Consider the following 18,608-nt stretch of genomic DNA (forward strand, 5'->3'; position numbering starts at 1 on the left):
TGCTGATTTATCTTCAGCCCTGGAATAGCATCACTGAGAAAGTCCGCCATTTCTGATGGTGGTCGCCTTTGACTTGATGGGTCACTTAAACGTAAACTTTCAAAAATGTAGTTTGTGACTTTGGAAAATCTTCCCATTGTTACTGTGTATGGGTCTTTCTTCAATTTCTGTGTTATAAAAAGGAAAACAAGTAAAATACAAAATTATTTTGAATTCTTGTGCTCAAAAAAGCAAACCAGGAAGAGTACTGTAGGTCTCAAAGTTAATGAAGTTTCATGTATCAGTAGTTTCTTACACTACATTCACTAGATGATTACAAAAGGTATTTTAAGTATTAGGACAATACTTGTGATTGATTTGAAAGATTAGGTAACAGTATGTTCAGTATGACCTACGTATAAAAGTGAATCAGATCTACTGTTTACTATCCAGTGATTAATGCTACAAAAAGTCATCCTTATGCCTAGCTTCTCTACCATCATAGAGAAAACACATCTTGAATCATCACGTACTCTGTAGGAATCTCTCACAAAACTTGATGTGACAACAAAGTCCAGAAATTAATGTAAGTCACTTATGAAGACCTTCTTTAATTAAACAAATCAGTGGGTCAAAACTCTGGCCTCATTCAAGTCACTGGAAATTCTGCTGCTGACTTTCACCAAGTCCACAAACCCCACCAAATGATAAGCAGTTTTAGCATTAAAAAAAACCCTCCCTTAGACAATGTTGTGCTCTTTGCTGCTGTATTTCCAGCATCCCTTCAAAACTGTCAGAAAATATCAAGGAAAAGAATATTTAGTCAAGGGAAATCTAGAAAACTCTAGAATGTTTTGGTAACTCCTAGAATTTTTCCTTCTTCCCCTTTCTGTAACTATCTGTACCCAAAGGTATAGAATCACAAACAACATCAAATTGAACAGGTTTCAAACAGTACCATGAGGAAGCTACGAAACACAGAAAACAGCTTAAAACTAACTGTACTTTCAATAGTAAGCATCTGTTTTAGGATACAATCAATGCTTCTGTAACAGCAATAATTGAAGAAATGTGTGTGTGATGTGGTATGGTGGTATTTTTTAGTAAATGTCTTCACAATAAGAAATTCAAAGAAAATACATACTTGTAATAAGCCATATGATGGTTCATCAAAGAGATTTTCAAAAGACTGAGACAGAGATTTGTTCTGAGAATTCACAAGAAGAATCCGTTTATCCTGTGGAGATCTGCAATAAAATTTAAAAAGGATTTCTCTAGTACCACCAGGTTTTCCTGAAAGTGTTTTTAGAACATTTACTGTTTTATGAAGTCACATTTCAGGTTTTGAGCAAAGACAGCAGTTTTTATGCAAGTTCACTCTTAGTGCTTGGCACAAGTTCACAAGCTAACAAGCTACAAAACAGGACTTTCATTTTTCAAAAGATTGGTCATCATAATTTTCATTCCAAATTGTACTGTCTCATTGTTTGAAAAATCATGATGCTTTCGAGAAATTTCTCTGGAAGATAACTTCTGTCACCCTCGTGTAAAAGAAGTTCTCTTCGACTACAGTTTTCTGTATTTGAAAATGGACAAAAAGGAGGTTATACAGGAGAGGAAATTTAGTAAGACATGGTCAGCCTCAACACAACATGTGCTGAAACTCCTTTAATATAATGAAGGAATGAAAAGAGCCCATGTCACCATATACAGTTAAACAATTCTTTCTACCATTCTCACATCAATAAATTTCTAACAAACAGTATTAAAACAGCTACTGTCTGAATAATTTTAAGATTCATACTGATAAAGAGCTTAAACGCCACTGCCATTGTATGGTGAAAGAGAACTATCTCAGTACAGCCCTGCAGATGTTTTTCTGTGTTGACTCCAAAAGCTAAACAAACACAAACCTGATTTGGCCTAACTCTTCTTCTTCAGCATATCATTTGCTTCTCTGACAGGCTTGCACAGGAAGATGAAAACCATAACAATACAGAGAGCGGAACAGTCCTGCTCCTGGTTACTTAACCTGTTCTTCTGCTCTCACCCCTGCACCCCCCCAACATGCCATCTTCTCCCCTTCTCTGGCACAAATACCCCATCAATTTATTAACCAGCTCCTGAATCACCAATTTACAGCTCAATATATGATAGAAGAGAGAAAAGCTCAGATGTCAGGCTGACATTCAAGTCTCAAAGTTGGTGGCTAGGCATGGGAAAGCCAAGCACTTCACCATCTCACTTATCCACCACACGGACTTAAATTAATAAATTATCTGTTGCTGCCTCCAAAAGTTTGAATCTACTATTTCTAGTCTTTGAAAGAAAAATTACTTTTATTTTTATTAGTACCTGCATCATCTACCATGTTATTAAAGTCAAAGATAAGAACTTTAATAAGGCTTATCTCTCTCCCATTCCAACAGGACAGGACACTGTTAACACTGACGGATATGAAATGCAACAGGAGATCTCATTTTGAGACAGCCAGGAACCACAGTCATAGTTCTGAGGCAGCAACAGTTAATGAAGCTCAACTGGCTTTTGCTGAAACACAGCACAGGGGCAAAGGCTGAGTCATGTATTACATTTTCCTTAACTAAAAGAACAAAAACTTTGTACCATATCTGCATTTTAATTAAACATTCTCTCTGGACAGCCCGTTGGGTATCAAAAGCTACTTGAGTAATGTTCAAAGCCAATTTGTGAGCTAGACACTTTAATGAACACTTACGATCCTCTGCGTTACACAGTGTCATAGGTACACACGGTGTCTTCTCTAGACAGGTGCCACCAAACCAGGAAGCACATTGTCTTTAAAGCAACAAATTACAAATATTTTGTTCCAAGTTTAGCCACTTCACACACACTGATTTTTGCAACGACATGACATTTTGTAAGGAATGGTGTCAGAGAAGGGCAAAAACTTCTGAGGTAATAGGAACAGACAAATAAAATACCTATGACAGCAAGATGTTTTAGAGAAAAACTTTCTGCTTTAACATCAATATCCCAAGTATTATAAACTAAAAGTTGGGATAACAAGTAATTACACTGCCATGTATTTGCTTGTGGTATCCAGAAAGCTGAGTGAATGAGAGCATCTTTTCCTAAAAGAGATTGAGAGCTTAGATAAATCATGTACCAAAGCATAAATAAGCATTAGGAAACAACATACAGACACTGAAGTCTGCCACTTCCACAGCTTATGTGTCATTTGTTTTTCTTCTTTCCTTAAAAAAATAATCATCATAATTCATTATTAGACCACAGAAGAAAATTTGGTCAGAAGCAGACCTTAACTGGAAGAGAGGAATGTTAAGTAAGAAAACTAAACCTGGAAGTTCCTGCTCAGCTCAATGCTCAGCTTCATTGATATTTAAATTCCACAGCTGCCTCAGCTTTTTCCTTTAAAGCTCCACCCGTTGCATTCATCAATGCTTAGAACCCTATATCATTGTCGCCTTTTAAAAACCAGACATGTGAGGACACGACTGCCTCTCTCTTCCCCATCTGACAGCTACTGTATGGCACTGGCCCACAAGGGAATGTCCACACCGCCTGGCAAGAGCCTACAAAGGACACAAGAATTGGGTCAAATAAAGGAAGAATGGTAAAGTGCCCACTTACTCACCACAGACTGAGAGTGTTTGAAACAGGAACCAAAACCTCTACCTATGTCATTTTCATTCAGCGACTCACCGATAAGCATTAATTTTACATAGCAGTGTGAAGTATAACCATTTGCAGCACATGATTCAGTAAAACTGGAAATAATGCCTTTTAGTAACACAAACCGTTTAACATTGTATGCAGTAACAAACAGACAACCAAACACTGGACAGAACCTCAAAGTCTGACTTAGAGGTGCTTAGGATTCAACTTCATAAAATGGTTTAAGCTATTCTGATGTGTTAGTTAGATTCCCATTTTTAAAAGCTTTCAGCCGTGAAGTCAAAAGATACAAAAACCTTCCTAAATGTGAAGAGACAAAATAACTTTTTATATAGCAGAGCAGTATCTTGTAAATATTTTATGCTTTTGAGTGAAAGATACAAAATACAAAGTAAGCTTAGTCCACGTCTCAAGGTTAAATACATGGAACTCCAACAAAACTAATGCAAGTACAACTACAGATCTGTAGTTGCAGTACTGCATTTTAGTCATCAAGTTTTCTTTCGCTTATTGCTTTTTATATGTGTGTGTATATATATATGCATATACACACATGTATATATTAAAATAATAAGCTCTTTAAATAGTGGCAATTAAAAAACCCAGCAGCGTGAACTCATTAATTTTAAATTGCTTTTGTTAAAGCCTCAAATGGACTAACTGGAAATAAGACATAACCTTCATCTAAAATTTTCAAGTTTCTAGTTGACAGTAAATCACAAGAACAAAGTTTTGATTAAGTCAATGCGAACCAGTTTGTCACATTGTCAAATGCGCTCTCTAGGCCTACCTAAAGCTTGGTCCTGTTCATTAAATACGTAATATGGGAATTAGAAAATTTTAAATATGTTGCTGCAGTTCACAGGCAACAGATCGCATAGAGTATAAAGCTTTCAACAACTGACCATACAACACAGGTGTTCTTCCAGTGTTTGCTACACAGGTTGCCTCAAAAATCTGCCATTGCCTACCAGCAACCAGTCAGAGGACATCCGTAGAAATAAACAAACACAGAGCAGAATGCTCAAAAAGGAACCATTTCCTTGCAGGGGAAGGGGAGGATGGCAGGGGAATGGCACAACAACAATATTTCCCTGCACCTGCTGAAGCAGGGAAATTAGGAAATTAAATGAAATGAAAGGAGGTTTAAGGAAGACACTCAGGATTTAAGATTAAGTTGTGATCCAGGATTCCCCAATCTACAGCTGTATAGAGAATTTTCTTACACCTTTATCTTGTTCTCTAATAGCCTCTCATCTAGTATTCTAGAATTTTTGCCTAAAAAAATCTTGCATACAATGCTACAGCGACTACCATTTCACCAGCTGGTCACACTGACCATGCTACCTTTCCCATGCAGTTGACAGCTTCTGATTACTGCTGATTCTATCACCACATTCTTGACACTGTTGAAGCATTTCACAAATCAGTTCAACGAATATACAACCCTCACATTCTATTGGGTTGCTCTCCAGCGTAACAGTATTCCTCAGAGACAGCCTTTCCTGCTTTTTGGAGGCAACTATGACCTTGTTGACGCTACCAATGTGAAAAGAGCCCTCTATAAGGATTACTGCAACCAGTTCACTATCCACCTTCAAATCCGTCACCACATTATGTTGTATGTGATGGTAACAAAATACTTTTGGAAACAGAACAGGTGTTACACCTCACTGTTTCTTCATGCTCTACCTACTCTTATTTACCCTGTTGCCTTCTTAAATTATACTTATGCCTGCAGGATGAGAGCAGAACTTTTTTTTTTATTCCACATTTATGCTATGCCAATCAAAAAAAGGCTTTTATCAAAGCTAAAAACTTGGAGGTAACACAATAAAAATACACAACAAACCCCAAGTATTTAACACCAGGACAGGGTCTAACTCAGTTTTTGAGTGTCTGCATTCAGAATTTGATTTGGAGACTGAAGATCAGGTGTGAAACATTCCCCACAGCACGAAATTACAGGGCAACATAATTCTGGGGGAAAACTTTATATACAAATTGATTTAGTTGACAGTACTACAAGCTACCTTACACACTGATGTCAATACTCATACTTCACACAAAGTAGAAGATCTCAAATTTTAACACATATTATCCCATTTAATAGAAGTGGTTCATGAAGGATTTAAGTTTACACAGAGTGTTCATGAGAAGCTTCTGTACCCACAAGAAGGAGGTACTGAGGTAGTACCTCTATCTGTTGAAGTGTTATTAGCTCTGCAATACCGCAGTACCTCCCTCTCGATCCAACAATTTTAAAACTTCAGCTTACAATCCAAATGCATATGTGAAATTACAGTTTCAGTCATTTTAAAAATTGCTTCTACTAGTGAAAAATGGGAGAGAAAATGTATCAGAAAATGTTAAACTGAAATTCATTACAGAATTTAAAAAGTAAAGAAATAATCCATATTTTAAACCAGAACTAAGGGTTGTCTGATACTTACTCACTCAGCAAAACATGCTTTTCAAGGCATTCAATCAACAGCTTGCTATCTCCATGATGAAAGTGAAGAGCTGGAAGCTTCACATCATCCTTCAGGCAGAACACCAAATAAGACCATCCCACGCCTTCTTTGTTTTGTTTGATTGATTTCAAATCTGCCAAACTGAACAGGAATGACCACTTGCTTTCTCCATTTGCGTGAGTTGTAGCATCTTAAAAACAAAATTACCACATGATTTTGGTTTGACTTCCAGTGTTAGCAATTATTATGGATGCATTATATCTGTCACTGATCCTAAAAAACAAATCCAAAACACAAATCCAAGCATTGGTTCTGATAATAAAATGTGTACCGTAATTACCATAACTGCTATTTCTGTATTTCTCTTTGTGCCTCCTCATCTTCTACAGACTTCTAAAATAATGAGCAAGTCCATCAGACTGCTCCCCTAAAGCTGTGCCTACAGTTTATAAAACTTATCCAGAAGTTAAATGTACAAATTTATCAAATTCCAGCAGCAAGCTGAATCCCACCAGGTAGTACTACTTACTCAATTACATTACAATACTGCATGCTATATACTGCACACAGTACTAGCCATGTGTTGTCAGACCCCTACCAAAGTAAGGGAGAAGGAATTTCCCCACCCACCTCTCTTCTCCTATACTGTGCAAGCACTTATACACTCTGTGCAAGACTGTACACACTCAAGAAGGAATTAAATTTTACATTACTGGAGAACACAAAATTGCCAGCTTGCCTGGAGCAAATCTGGCACACCCCCTGGCCTGCCCCAATGGAATTACAGCAACCGGAAATAAGCAAGTGAATGGCAAAGAACACAATCCCAGTCAGTAGTACTCACTCTAGATGAAGATATACTCTGACACCTACAGATGAAACATCAATACAAACCAGTGACATAATAAACCATCCTATGCCTGACAGAGATGCTGGTTTTAACTTTATATCGTGCTAGCACTAAAAGCTCCTCTCAAACACAGTATTCTAGGAGCAAGGACTGTGGTTTCCCAAAAACTCTAATAAATTTAAATCCAAACTTTGCATTCTTATATAACATAGATGACACTGAAAATCATCACACACATGGTGAAACAAGCACAAAAAAAATGATCTCTGGTTATAGGCTGAGAAATAATACTGGGAAACCAAGTATTATAAAGAAAAATACTATGGGACAATCAGGGAAAAAAAAGGTTGTTTTGTTTGTTTGCTTTACACAACATAGAATGCTTTAGGTTGAAACTGACCTTCAAAGGTCATCTAGTTTCAACCCCACCGCCATGGGCAGGGACACCTTCTACTAGACCAGGCTGCTCAAAGAGCCATCCATTCTGGCCTTGAACACTTCCAGGGATGGGGCATCCACAATTTCTCTGGGCAACCGGTTCCAGTGTTCCACCACCCTCACAGTAAAGAATTTCTTTCTAGTATCTAATCTAAATCTATCCTCTTTCAGTATCAAACTATTACCCCTCATCCAGTCACTACACTGCCTGATGAAGAGTCCCTCCCCATCTTTCCTGCAAGTCCCCTTTAAGAACTGGAAGGCTGCTATAAGGTCTCCCCAGAGGCTTCCCTTCTCCAGGCTTCTCCCCAACTCTCTCAGCCTGTCCTCATAACAGAGGTGCACCATCCCTCTGATCATTTTTGTGTTCCTCCTCTGGACGCTCTCCAACAGGCCCATGTTCTTCTCATGTTGGGAACCCCAGAGCTGGACACAGTACTTCAGGTAGGGTCTCATAAGGGCGGAGCAGAGGGGGAGAATAACCTCCCTCAACCTGCTGGCCATGGTTCTCTTGATGCAGCCCAGCCTACAGTTGGCTTTCCAGGCTGCAAGTGCACCCTGCTGGCTTATGCTGAGCTTCTCATCAAGCAAACCATCAAGCTCTTCTTCTCAGGGCTGCTCTCAATCCATCCTCTATCCTGCCTGTAACTGTGCTTAGATTGCCCTGGCCTACATGCATGTCTCTACTGAGACACTATAACAAAAATTATGTAGCTATAAAATTATTTTGCCGAAGTAAAAAAGATCAGTAAAAAAGACCTATGTACCACATAACTGTACATTCCATCTCCCCCTGCTGTTGCAGTATGGAAAGGCATTGAGTAGTAAATCACTTATTTTTACATTTTCCTTTCTAATACAACATCTAGTTCAAATTCCCTCTGTTTGAAAGAATGCAAGAGCCCAATGCAGTCCAAAACTGCTACGTCATTTAATGACTGTTACAGAAAAAGTTAGACTGAACATTTATTTTTCAATACAGCTCTCTAGCTGTATTGAAAGGAATTAATTTAAAGAAAAAAGTAGATTGGAGGCAGACAGAAGCTATTCCATTGTGATTTTTTTTCCACACCCAAGAGTTTCACCTCTTACCACAAACAACTCCCCGCTTTCTAATTCCTAAGAAAAATCATTTTACTGCTTCTAAAAGGCAATTCTTCAGTTACAAATAACCATAAAGAAAACAAAACAAAAGCCACACTTATTTAAGTACCTCCATTTGAATGAGGTTTCTTTTTAAAAGAGACTGTGGTGACCATGTCCCACTCCGCCTCATAACTACTTGGACGGTCTGCTCCTCGGGAACATTTTTCTTTAGGAGTTTGAGTCCATTCCACAACCGAACTGGAATCCTGAGGAAAAAAAAAAAAAAAAAAAATCAGAAAACAATCAAAAAACACAAGGCATGAAAATTGAGCTGGTTTCTCACCTTCAATATGAATAAGCATCTTAATGCTCACAGATTAGTATTAAAATCCTTAGAAAAATGATACAGTTCAACACAGGAAATTTGGACTTTTAACTGAGAAAAGAGGTTTTACTTTATAAATTCAATGTGGTTCAAAAATATCCTAGCCTCTTTTGCAGACTCTACCTAAGCTTTTTATTTAAATGTAAAACTTAAATCTTTCTTCTTTAGTCACATCCTCTTAATACTGCTTAAATACCATATATCACTGCATCTTGGAACCCCCATAGGCTTCTATGGTTATTCTGCACTAGAAAAGTGCCTCTCTGTTTTGAGTCTAATTATGAAAAATGAATCACCAGACCACACCACAGTATATGGCTGGGACTGTTGACCATGATACACTTACACTCAGTTGGTTTTTACTATACATACAGATAGACGGCCCCCTTCTGTTTTATACATGAACCAAGTGAAAACTAAATACAGTCACCTAAACACACATCCCAATAATCTGAAGAGGACTGAAGGACACAGATATGATTCCTACACATAGCTATTAATACCAATGATAATCACATCAACAGATTTTGTTTCCAGTTATGAGATCACCTACATATAAGTTAACATGAAATAAAATCTCTGGAGAACTAGCACAAAGAACACTGATAAGTAGCAAACGTACCTTTCCAGCACAGAGGATATTAGAAGTATCCAAAGTATCATCCAGTGGTCTCCAATCTACTATTACTTCATTTTCCTACAATATAATGATAAAAAAAAATCTATACTACACAACAAAGTATCCTATTTACTCATGGTATGATTATGGTACAACTCACACACACAGACACACAATGCAGACTACGTCAAACATTGTTCCTTGACAAAAATCCTTAAAAAGACATGTATAATTTTATAATTGTTTTTAATTTACCAAACATGTTACATGCTTTGCCAACAAATACATGAAGTTTCCATAACTGTATTATGCAAATACCTTTTCTATGACACGTAGTATTCCTGACATTAAGCTGTCCTGGTCATCATTTTTTCCGCAGGATGAATGAATGTAAACTCCTTCTTGCTCATATATGACCTAAAACAAAGTGGGTAAAGAAATAAAAAACCCCAAGATTTTAGAATTTTTTTCTCTCTCCTGTGGTAGCCATTATCGTTTTGACTCACCTGCATAAGCTAAAGTGAACACCCCTCCCTTGTTAGGGGTTTTATTAATTTCCTTCCTCCCCACCCCCAAGATCTGAGTCTTTCATTTAAATCAAGAAACAAAAGCAAATGGAACTTGTTAAACTTACTTTCTAAGCAGCACACTGACTATTATTACTTCGACAGTAAATCACAAAAAAACCATTCAATACCTAGTATTTTTTATATTAGCACCAGAGGTTCATATGGAAATACTACACAGCTTTTAAAATGTTAAAAGGCTTTCTTACAGTCTACCTTTCTCCCACTTGCCATTTAAGCATGTTGAAGTGATAAACTTAATTTAAATTAAAAATGGACAGTCTAGAGTACAAAAGATAATCTCGACAGAAATAAAAAATTGCAGCCTTAGGTTAAATAATGGCCCAATCCTATATTCAGGGTGGACGGCAAAGGTTCCTTTTCAAAGGTAGAATATGCGAGAGTTAGGAAAGAGAGGCCTGTGTCAGGTTCACACTGCCCATAAAACTTTGGTATTTAAGCATTTACAAAACTCTTCACAGTATTCTGATCATGCTCTTTAAAAGAAAAAGGAAAATCAGAGAATTCTTTTCTCATGAAATTCAGTAGGCTTTTCAAAGCTACGTGCTACACATACTCTTGGAAGATCTATAAACAACGTAAATGGGTTCTGGTTTAAACAACTCTCTAAAAGAAGAGTGAAAAGTCCCCAACATACCTAACTCTGATTTTTGTGGAAGTGAAATACATCAAATAGAAGCAGTATTTTTTTATAACTATCTTAGTTTTCAAACCAAGCTGCAAACTCTGCCTTAAGAAATATGTATTTTTAAAGACAAAACCTAATGATTCTTAACTAATCAGAGATAGATATTTTTTTGGTACTAAAAGATCAGTAACTCTTTCTCAACTTACTTGTTTGTCAGGTTTTTAAAATCACCACATTAGCAGTCAGGCCAGTAAGCTGGAAGTTTAAGTGAGCAAGATTAACTAGCCAGACAAGAATAAAGAGCTTAAAAATAGCAATAAAATTCAGTTAACTTGTTCTTTTTGTCCTAGGTTTACTTCTTAAACGTCTCTTCACTTTACACAAGCTAGAAATTTCTGAAGTGTCCTGTTTAATCACAGAAACATCACTTGGAAGAAACCTCTAGAAGTCACTTAGTATAATGACCCTCTTGAAGGGTTACTAACACCAAGTTACCTTTCAAATATTGAAAGCCTTCTTTCTTCTCTATTACAGCTTTTTTCCCCTTTTCTATCAAAAAAGATCCTCCCTCTCTTTCTACCAAATACTTGTTTTTAAATTCAGTCCCTGCTTAAACAAAGTAGCCTTAGAATGTATTTAAATTTTACCTTCCAGCTATTTGGACTTGATCTATTACCACAGCTAGTCTAAAGTATGAACCAAAGTGGTCAATTACTGGGACAGCTGTTCCACAAAAAAAAACTCTATTTGTATCAGAGTTATACCAGCAGAAGTGCATTTCTGCCAATAATGTTAGTAAGTATCACAAATTATACATTCTCAGTCTAGAAGGTATACAGTCTAATAATTGTTTTTATTATTTTCCATCTGTTAATGTCTCAGAAGGACAAATGCTTCTTTTCACAGGAAAGCAAAAGGTGTTCCCAACGCCGCTGTTGTCATGCAACTGAAAAATACTACATTGCTCTTCATAACAGATCCAGCTCCCTGCTCCATGGGTCCACCAAAACAGGCGATAAAACTGAAGAAGCGAGAACATACTCAGAAGTTTGCAGGTTATCTGTAAAATGGAGGACTTCTCACAACGCAGCTTATTTCTCTCTTACTGTTATTCAAGAGAAAAACTTCTCCAGGTTGAAAGGCCAGAATGCCAAGCTGTTGGGATGTATTCTTTCTCAACAATAGGTGCAATTTTGATCTATTTTTTGCCAACTGTTATCAAGTATTTCATGTAAATGAGCTTAAAGCACGCCTTTTTTTATAACATTGAAGAAAAACATTTCAGTCACATGTAGCTGAGAGTCTAGAAGAGGCAATAATCTAACTAATTTGAAGAAAGATATGGCATTAACCTTTTAAAAGCTTACCCAGAAAATGCTTTAACAGCTCATCCTACTGCAAAAAAAATTTGGAAGCTACCATCTTTGAATCATCTGAAATATTGAGCTGCTCTGGTCACCAGTACTTTGTATGGTAACTCCATAACTGAATTTTAATAAGCTGACCTTAAGAATATGATTCCATTGTGGTAACACCAGAAAATTAGCCACGCTGGGCAGCTGGATTTCACACAACATTCTCAGCAAGCTGAAAACTCAATGTGCTACTAAGTAAGTATTGTTATAGCACCTTACAGTAAAAATGTAGTTTGTAATAGATTTTTGTTTTCTGATATTACAGCACTGGCAAGCTATTAGTCTATTCAAAGAGAGAAAGGAACGCCAAACTACACATACAAGTAATAACTACGAAGGAAAGTATCAAATTGAAAGACAGTATACCAATAGTTAGATTTGAATTAAAAATACTCACACCAGTAGACAACTGCTATAACACTGTGTGTAGCTCAGGCCCGCACACCACGTGGCCTGCAAAGGTATTTGCTCAGTGCCTCAGTGGCCCCACGATCAGGCAAAGACCTGGTCAATCAGCAAACGTGGACCTCTTTCGCATGGAGGAAAACAGGCATTCCAAAACCAGGCCACAGCAGCATACGCTGCTGCTGCTATACGCTGCAGTAACAGTAGGCTACTGCAGAACACGTGAGATGAGCATCTTGAAGTAAGGTGTGGGAGAACAGACAGCAAATCTTGGAAGACAATCAGAAACATCACAAAAATACTAATTAAGTACTTGTGTAAAGCGTGCATACAATCTGTGCATGGAGATTCTGGTACATATGGAGACAGTAGAAGGAACTAGTATCCCCCCTGCAGGGCAGGATAATGAGACCATTGTCCCCTTGACCTGTTCAGGTTTTTGTTGTTGTTGCTGTTGTTGTTTTTTCCCCATAGGTGCAACAGAAGTCAAAGACAAATTCACAATTTATTCCAGTCATTAAAAGTGCTGTGCCACACAGAGACTGCCACTATTCCACCTCATATTCTGATACGGGGTTCATAAAAATAGGGAATCACAGCACAAAATTCAGGAAAGCTGCACGAAGCAATAGTTGTCTACCCACTTACTATAAAAAACAGAGGGAAGCAGCAGGATGTAGGCTCAGTTTACATGTCAAGGCATATGCTAGCTAAGGTTCTGGAAAACTGTTCAAGTATTTATATTGTGTCCAGCAGAAGATAACTTTCTCGTGTCCCATTATTGTCCCGGTAACATTTTCTGAGAAATAAAGTGTATCATTCTTAACACTGTATAGACACTGCATGGACAATTTGTATCTCCAGCTCACTGTACTGCTTACAGTGAGCAGTCAACAGACAATGTTTGTAGATTTTTATTGCCAGGGACATACATAAGCAGAAGGCCTTCAGCATACCACATCAACAATTACAATATATGTCAGAACACAAGCAAAGTTTTGGGATGAAATGCTTGCCATTTCATGGCAATGTACAGCCCTGTGGTATCAACTAGTGAAAGATGACAACAATGCACCCAAGGACAACAAGGTGTAGACAACAAGTAAGGCAAGCTAGGATCTGGGGCTACCACAAAACAGGGTGGTCCTACCCTCCTCACCCATGTACTTCCCACCCTGCCCACGATGGGCAAGAAGTACTAGCTAACATCACGTGCACTGATCATTCGTACTTCATACTTTTGCTCTTACCTTTTTCACACATCAACAACCTGCCAAACGCAGGACGTTTGAGGGAATGGAGAAGCACTGCAACTCTTCCAGCTAGTTGCCCAGTCTCATCCTTCAGACAATTCATACTCTCTCCCTATGTTCTTATCCAACTCACTTTCCTTTTCTGTCAACGAATACAGCTCAGGGCCAGCACTGCTCTGCCAAGACGTCAATCAAGCTGTCATGACAGGCGCTGCAGCTTGCAGCACTTACAAAGTGAATCAGCCACTGCTCTGGAGCCATTAAGTAATTATGGCACTGTGCAAATCCTGATTACAACAACTTTTCAATAGCAGTTACTTCATTTTTGCCTCATATTAGAGAATCAGGTAAAGGATCTCTCTGCAAATTCAGCCGTTTAAAGCAGCAAGCAGGCATGCTCATGAGAAAGGGACTGAGTAAGAAAGTCTGAATGCTCCACAGATTACAAATTAAGGAAAAATAGGTCTGCTTGCAAACATTAACAAGAGATACAGCAGCTGTGCAGCATCGTATTTTCAGATTCTGGCGGAAGGTGAACCAAACAAAAGATGCAACACAGTAAGGAAACTACAGGCTAATAAAAAAAAGTCATTTTAGGCAATGGTTGTCCTGATAGACCTTACATCCACAAAAGAAAGTATCTTTATTTAGAACTGTGCTTAAAGTTAAAAGAAACAAAACTCAACTTAAAAATCTGCTGCTTAAAATAAAACAATGCTTTAATTTCCATCTCCTTCTCTGGAATAGCTGAGGTTTCATCAGAGCTTATTCACACATCAATCACTAAACTGTCACTGGGCACATCAATAGTCTGCTTTCAATGACCACATATCAGCATGTTTGAGTGCTCTGCAAAGCATCAAGCTAACGTTACTTGACCAACGTGATCTTCTGCTCCACAGAAGATATGCTCCAACTTCTGGCATTTGAATTTTAATAAAAATATAAAGCCATAATCTTGTAAGTCTTTTATTTGCTGAGCCTACGGCTCACACCTTTTCTTAAAACAGTAAAATTTCATGCCTGGCTAGTCTTAGAAGAGTAAAAGTCCTACAAATACCAAATTTCTAAGTGGGGGAGGGGGGGTGGGTGTGGAAAAAGAATCCCGTTAATACTTGTTCATATTGAAACAAATATGAGAAAGCTCGCCACACCAAGAATCATAAGGAAGGTTTCCTACTTGACAAAAGTAAGTTTTTCAAGTTCTGCCTTAGATGCACTGCAGATCACTTGGACCACAAAATTACTTCCACTACTTACGCAACAACAGTGGGATATCAGTGAAATTACAAGTCTATTCAAAGTACCAAGAGTAAGGGCTTGAGGTGGTAACACCTGTTTCTACCGCGAACACATCCGCAAGAGAAATCCTTAATGAACAGAAAACAGAAAGAATATACAAAAATTTCAGAATTATCAGTGAATTGCTTCACATTCAAGCATAATGAAACCTTAACTATATTCGAAAGAGGCAAAGACAGGTAAAGGCTTCTGTTCACAAAGAAAATCTATGAAATACAATACATTCAGAATGGATTATGATTCTGTACCTAGTACATGAAAAAGGCTGAGGAAGTTATAATCAAGATTTTAAATCAAGTGCTTAATAAAATGGCAAAAAAAGCATAGTTCAGAAGTCTCTGTGCCCCCAAATTTAACTAGAAGGTGCAGCAAGTCACTGCCTACATGACAGAATATATACATCTAAAATAATCTGCTATATCTGTGACAACAAGCTACGTGAAGGATGCAAAGCTAATTTTAACAGACCATATTTTAAATCTCTTTGCTGGTCCTGGCTATTAAACAAAACAAAAACCACCTCAACAGCAAACACACACCCCAATACTACAGCATTTATAGCATTATTGTTCAGTTAGTAGTAGCTACAGTGCTACTTGAACCTTCTAGTTGCTGAACTGGCCAAACATCTGAACTCGGACCTGAAGCTCGTATGTTTGGACAGTTCAAGCTCTGAAGGTTTAACTTCAAGAGCAACGGCACAGGCAAGCAAAAAATAACTTCTCTGACAGCCCATGTGTCAATTGGTAATTTGAGAAAGATCTAAGAGCCCACGTGCTGAAGATACTCTGAACTCCAAGAGCACAGAACAAAAATTGTTACTGTCTTTAGACCAGCTGTAATAATAGCCTACACACTAACAGGCTAAAATTGAAGCTTGTATTTCTCCCCATACACAACTTTCTATCTCGTTTTCTAACTTGGTTTTCTGTTAGAAGAGTGAGAAGAGAGTTGGTTTTCTGAAATAAGTAATAGAAATTGTCATTTCCTAAGCAACAAAAAGAGGCCTGCTTTCACGCATAAAGTCAAAAGCACTGAAAAAGAAAGACCCTACTGCCAAGTTACTTGGAGAAAAAATTGGCAACTCTTAAGAAAGACCAAAAAACCTAAGCTCACATTGTTCTAGTGCAGACAGCCATTAATAAAGAATGAGTCAGGACTCTAAAACTCACCAGCACTAACTTCAGTTTTCCAGAACCAATTTAATCATATAAAGAAAAACACTGAAAAGTACCTTGTGAGATATGAAACAGCAAGAAAAACAAATGGGACAAAAATCCAAGTAAAGTAGTACCTACAGCTACATGACATAAGCGAACTTATAACTTACATCCCATTAACATACTGAGCAGAAACCAGAGACAATATAAAATAGAAGGGGGTTGCAAATCCATTGATATTAATGATGTCCGAGAAATAAAAAAATGTGATAGAGAAAGGGAAGGAAAACAGGGTAAAAATATAATAGAAACCACAACCTATTACGGTTTGCTGAAACAAGATTTCATTAAAGCTGAGACAATGCAGGCTATCCCAGCTGCTTAGTACATTGCCATGTGCCTTCCATGGCTATTACTTTGTGTAATATTCTGCAGATAAAAAAAATATACCTTAAAATACATTAATGTGATAAGATCTGCCAAATGAGACTAAAACACCTCACAAACTAATGCTTGCTACTCTTTCAGAAATTTACCACCTGAAACACCTCATTAAAACACTATGCAGCCAGAAGGAAAAGTGTAATTAATTTAGGACACTCATAGCTTGGAAACACACCAAAGTGCAAAATGCCTGAAGTGAGAATGCTGTGACTGTACCGACTTACACTGTGCTTATGCCACCTGGAGTGAAGTTTCACTGCTTTCTGAGTCGTCCTAAAGCCCTGCTGCCACCCAAAGGAACAACTTGTGATCCAATGTGCTCTCTAGACCCACAGAAAACTAAACCAGCCAAAAATAAGCACACACTGTTTTAAGTATTTCTTCAGCTTGTTTAATCAAATAAACCACTAAGAGATCAAATGAGTACAGTATCTAAGCAAGCAGCAGTGCAACATGCAGATGAGGAGATCTACAGATGGCTGGAACTGCTCCTACTGAGAGCAGTGAATCATCAAACGAGCCCAGCCACTTCATTAAGTTAGAGAAAAGACAACTGTCGTTTTTTCTCTGTATCAAAAGAGACATGGCAAAGAATGTTACTTAATTAGAAGGTGTGTTAACAAGTTGCATTAGTATTGTGGATGTAGAATACCTGCCACGGAGTTTTGCAACGCCTTAGAGATTTAGTCTCTAAGGCAAACAGACCTTTTTTTAAAAAAAGAACAATGAATACATAGTAAATGTACAAATCATCTACCAAAGTACAATGAATCGCCACAGTTGTAGCCTCTCATGTAAACTATGATAATATAGCTGCTTTCAGGAGAAACTTCCTGATAAAAACCTATGTGGGGAAAAAAAAAAAGCTGCAAAATTAAAATATTTACCATCATCCAATAAACCGCAGGATTGACTTAAAAATGGACAAAACCAGAAGAATAACTTTTCTCTGTATACATAAAAACCGCATGCGCATTGCTAAAAACAGCTGGGAGAGTACAGTATGGCCATCTTCACATTTACAGCAACTAACAGCAAAGAACCTAAAATTGCAAGAACTTCAGCTGAACAAACTGCCTGATCCACCACTTCTGGTTGAAATGGATATGGTAAACTGTCACAATAATGATCTCTACTGAATTCTCCTGCTAGCTAAACGCACCCTCAGCATCCTTTGAGAAGCACAGACATGGCTAATTACATGTGTTGTCTTACGCCAAGTTCAGCATGAGCTGAAATAATCACCTCCTGCCATATGCTGGAAAAGTGAAACTGAAGAATATCATACTCTAACCCTGGCTACCTACAGTTACACACTACGCTAAGATTTTAAATCCTGGATAAAGGATCCACACGCTCAGGAAGTCCAGCACTACAAAATAACACTTTTAAAAGACAGAGTCATGGAATAAAAATATTTCTACAATAAAACCACATGAACACAACTCTGATCTGTTGGTGGGGGAGAAGGGAGGCAGAGAGGGCTGCCAATACCTTCCCTCCTGTGACCTCAAACCAGAACAGATATTTGAATCCTTGTCAAGCTCTACCGTTTCATTCAAGAACACTCAGCAAGGATCGGCAGCACGTTCAACACCAAATTACCGGGCTGACAAGGCTTTGTATCGACCCTGGGTCAGGTACCTGCGCGCTGACAGCACGCAGGCCAGTGAGGTCTACAGGCACCTCTGGGACACGCGGCCACGTAGACAGGACAAGTTCCTCCACCTCAGCCTCAGAGCCTACTCGGGGAGGCTATCCCCCGGCCCCGGGACTGCCCGCCTCCGGCGGAAAGCGGCCTCTTCCCACACAGAGGCCATCTCTCCGCGCAGCCCGGAGGCGAGCAGGGGCGGTGTGGAACGCAGGCCAGGCCCGGCAGCAGGCGCCGAGAGGTGCCACCGCACC

General features: G+C 38.3%; 1 protein-coding gene across 1 annotated transcript in view; it reads right to left on the bottom strand.

Moving 5' to 3' along the window:
• The window catches only part of TBC1D15 (TBC1 domain family, member 15), a 23,526-nt gene extending 13,604 nt beyond the window's left edge, over nucleotides 1–9,922 (bottom strand). The window contains exons 1-6 of the mRNA XM_010132891.1: nucleotides 9,828–9,922; nucleotides 9,513–9,587; nucleotides 8,633–8,771; nucleotides 6,111–6,321; nucleotides 1,124–1,226; nucleotides 30–167 (exon numbers count right to left, since the gene is read on the bottom strand). Coding sequence (XP_010131193.1) covers nucleotides 30–167; nucleotides 1,124–1,226; nucleotides 6,111–6,321; nucleotides 8,633–8,771; nucleotides 9,513–9,587; nucleotides 9,828–9,857 — 696 coding nt within the window. The 5' untranslated portion in view covers nucleotides 9,858–9,922. The remainder of the gene's footprint in view (nucleotides 1–29; nucleotides 168–1,123; nucleotides 1,227–6,110; nucleotides 6,322–8,632; nucleotides 8,772–9,512; nucleotides 9,588–9,827) is intronic.
• Between the last annotated feature and the right edge of the window lie 8,686 nt (nucleotides 9,923–18,608).

Source organism: Buceros rhinoceros, unplaced genomic scaffold, assembly GCF_000710305.1.
Source record: "Buceros rhinoceros silvestris isolate BGI_N320 unplaced genomic scaffold, ASM71030v1 scaffold10603, whole genome shotgun sequence".
In the NCBI taxonomy this organism is placed as follows: Eukaryota; Metazoa; Chordata; class Aves; order Bucerotiformes; family Bucerotidae; genus Buceros; species Buceros rhinoceros.